The 1,274-nt window shown below is 55.9% G+C and overlaps 2 protein-coding genes across 2 annotated transcripts in view; one reads left to right on the forward strand and one right to left on the reverse strand.

Moving 5' to 3' along the window:
- The window catches only part of ACA1_377550 (uncharacterized protein), a gene marked incomplete at both ends in the record, with an annotated part of 532 nt that extends 63 nt beyond the window's left edge, over nucleotides 1-469 (reverse strand). Inside the window, 2 exons of the mRNA XM_004337616.1 lie at nucleotides 75-243; nucleotides 344-469. Coding sequence (XP_004337664.1) covers nucleotides 75-243; nucleotides 344-469 — 295 coding nt within the window. The remainder of the gene's footprint in view (nucleotides 1-74; nucleotides 244-343) is intronic.
- Nucleotides 470-1,114: 645 nt separating this feature from the next.
- Nucleotides 1,115-1,264, forward strand: ACA1_377560 (uncharacterized protein; the record flags this gene model as incomplete). The annotated part of the gene is made up of 1 exon (XM_004337617.1): nucleotides 1,115-1,264. The coding sequence occupies one exon, from the start codon at nucleotides 1,115-1,117 to the stop codon at nucleotides 1,262-1,264; it is 150 nt and encodes a 49-aa protein (XP_004337665.1).
- Between the last annotated feature and the right edge of the window lie 10 nt (nucleotides 1,265-1,274).

Raw genomic sequence — 1,274 nt, forward strand, 5'->3', positions numbered from 1 at the left:
CGCCATCACACCACACGCCGCACGCACGCGCAACACACGGCACACGACGACACATCGAGCAGAGGGCCGCGCACCTAGTTCGTAGTAGATGAAGTGCAGAATGCTGTATAGTTTGGCGATGATGGCGGCGAAGACCTGGAGGGAGGCCACCAGCAGGAGCCTCTTCACGAGCAGCTTCGGGGCAAATATGATCCTCAGTGCGCTCAGGCCGGTCGACAGCATGGCCAGGGCCATCTTCATCAACTGTGCACAATTTCGCACGCGCGCACACCACCGCACACGCAACACCGCACGCGCACAATTTAGAGGCTGATCGTGGGGGGAAAACTTTCGTCGTAAGCACCTTCTTGCGGAGGGCGTGAAAGGCCGTGAGGCGAGAGGAGATGTCCACGGGCAGGCCCTCGACGGGGAATCCCATGGTGATCCCCACGCATCGCATCCAGGCCATGTCGGGCGCGTTCTTCGCCATCATCGTGTTCCACCAGCTGAGTTGTGCGCACGCACAAATACGAGTAAGAGGAGGAAGAAGAAGAAGAAGAGGAGGAAGAGCTTTGCACGCGTGTGCAAGGGGAGGAAGGGGCGTGTGCCTTTGTATGAAAGTGATGAAGGCGAGAAGGAAGGAGGTTGGCAGGAGTCGCCGCCACGTCGGCACTCCGCTTCGGTGCGCGCCCAAACTGGATCCGAACCCGGCCGCCATGCTTGCCGTCGTTGCCGTTGTCACGCTACACGAAGCCATCTTTTTTTCTTTTTTTCTGCTCAAGATGACGCAAAATCGAAAATCAAAATGGAATCTCGCCCCCTCCTAAATTTGAAGGAAGTTCACCGTTGCGTTGGGAGGCGTACCAAACGGACGAAATTTGTACAAATCGCAGGAGGGGGAGCGGCTGCTTTTCTACACCCGGTGTATTTTCCAGATACAGCCGCAACTCCTCTTCAATTTACTCGAGTCGTTGTCTTGTGCTTGGTGCTCAAATCACTTCACCAGGCTACCTATGTAGCCAAGAATGATCGGAATGCCATTTGGTGGACTCCAGACCGGAAAGTCATGGGGAGAAGGGCTGCTTTTTTCGCCTCAGGTGTTGGCTCGCCCCAAAAGGCTCAAACGTTTCACACCATGAAGGAGGAGGAGGAGAGGAAGCTTGAATCACCTGCTGTCGAGGTCGTAGGGTTGCCTGTGGGTCACGATAGCCACAATGTTCTGCTCGACCATGCCCAGCAGCTAATGATGGTGCCACTAGCCTCCCTCCAGGCAGATTTTCCTTGAGGAGGTTGGT

The sequence above is a fragment of the Acanthamoeba castellanii genome, assembly GCF_000313135.1.
Source record: "Acanthamoeba castellanii str. Neff unplaced genomic scaffold scf7180000084711, whole genome shotgun sequence".
Lineage (NCBI taxonomy): Eukaryota > Discosea > Longamoebia > Acanthamoebidae > Acanthamoeba > Acanthamoeba castellanii.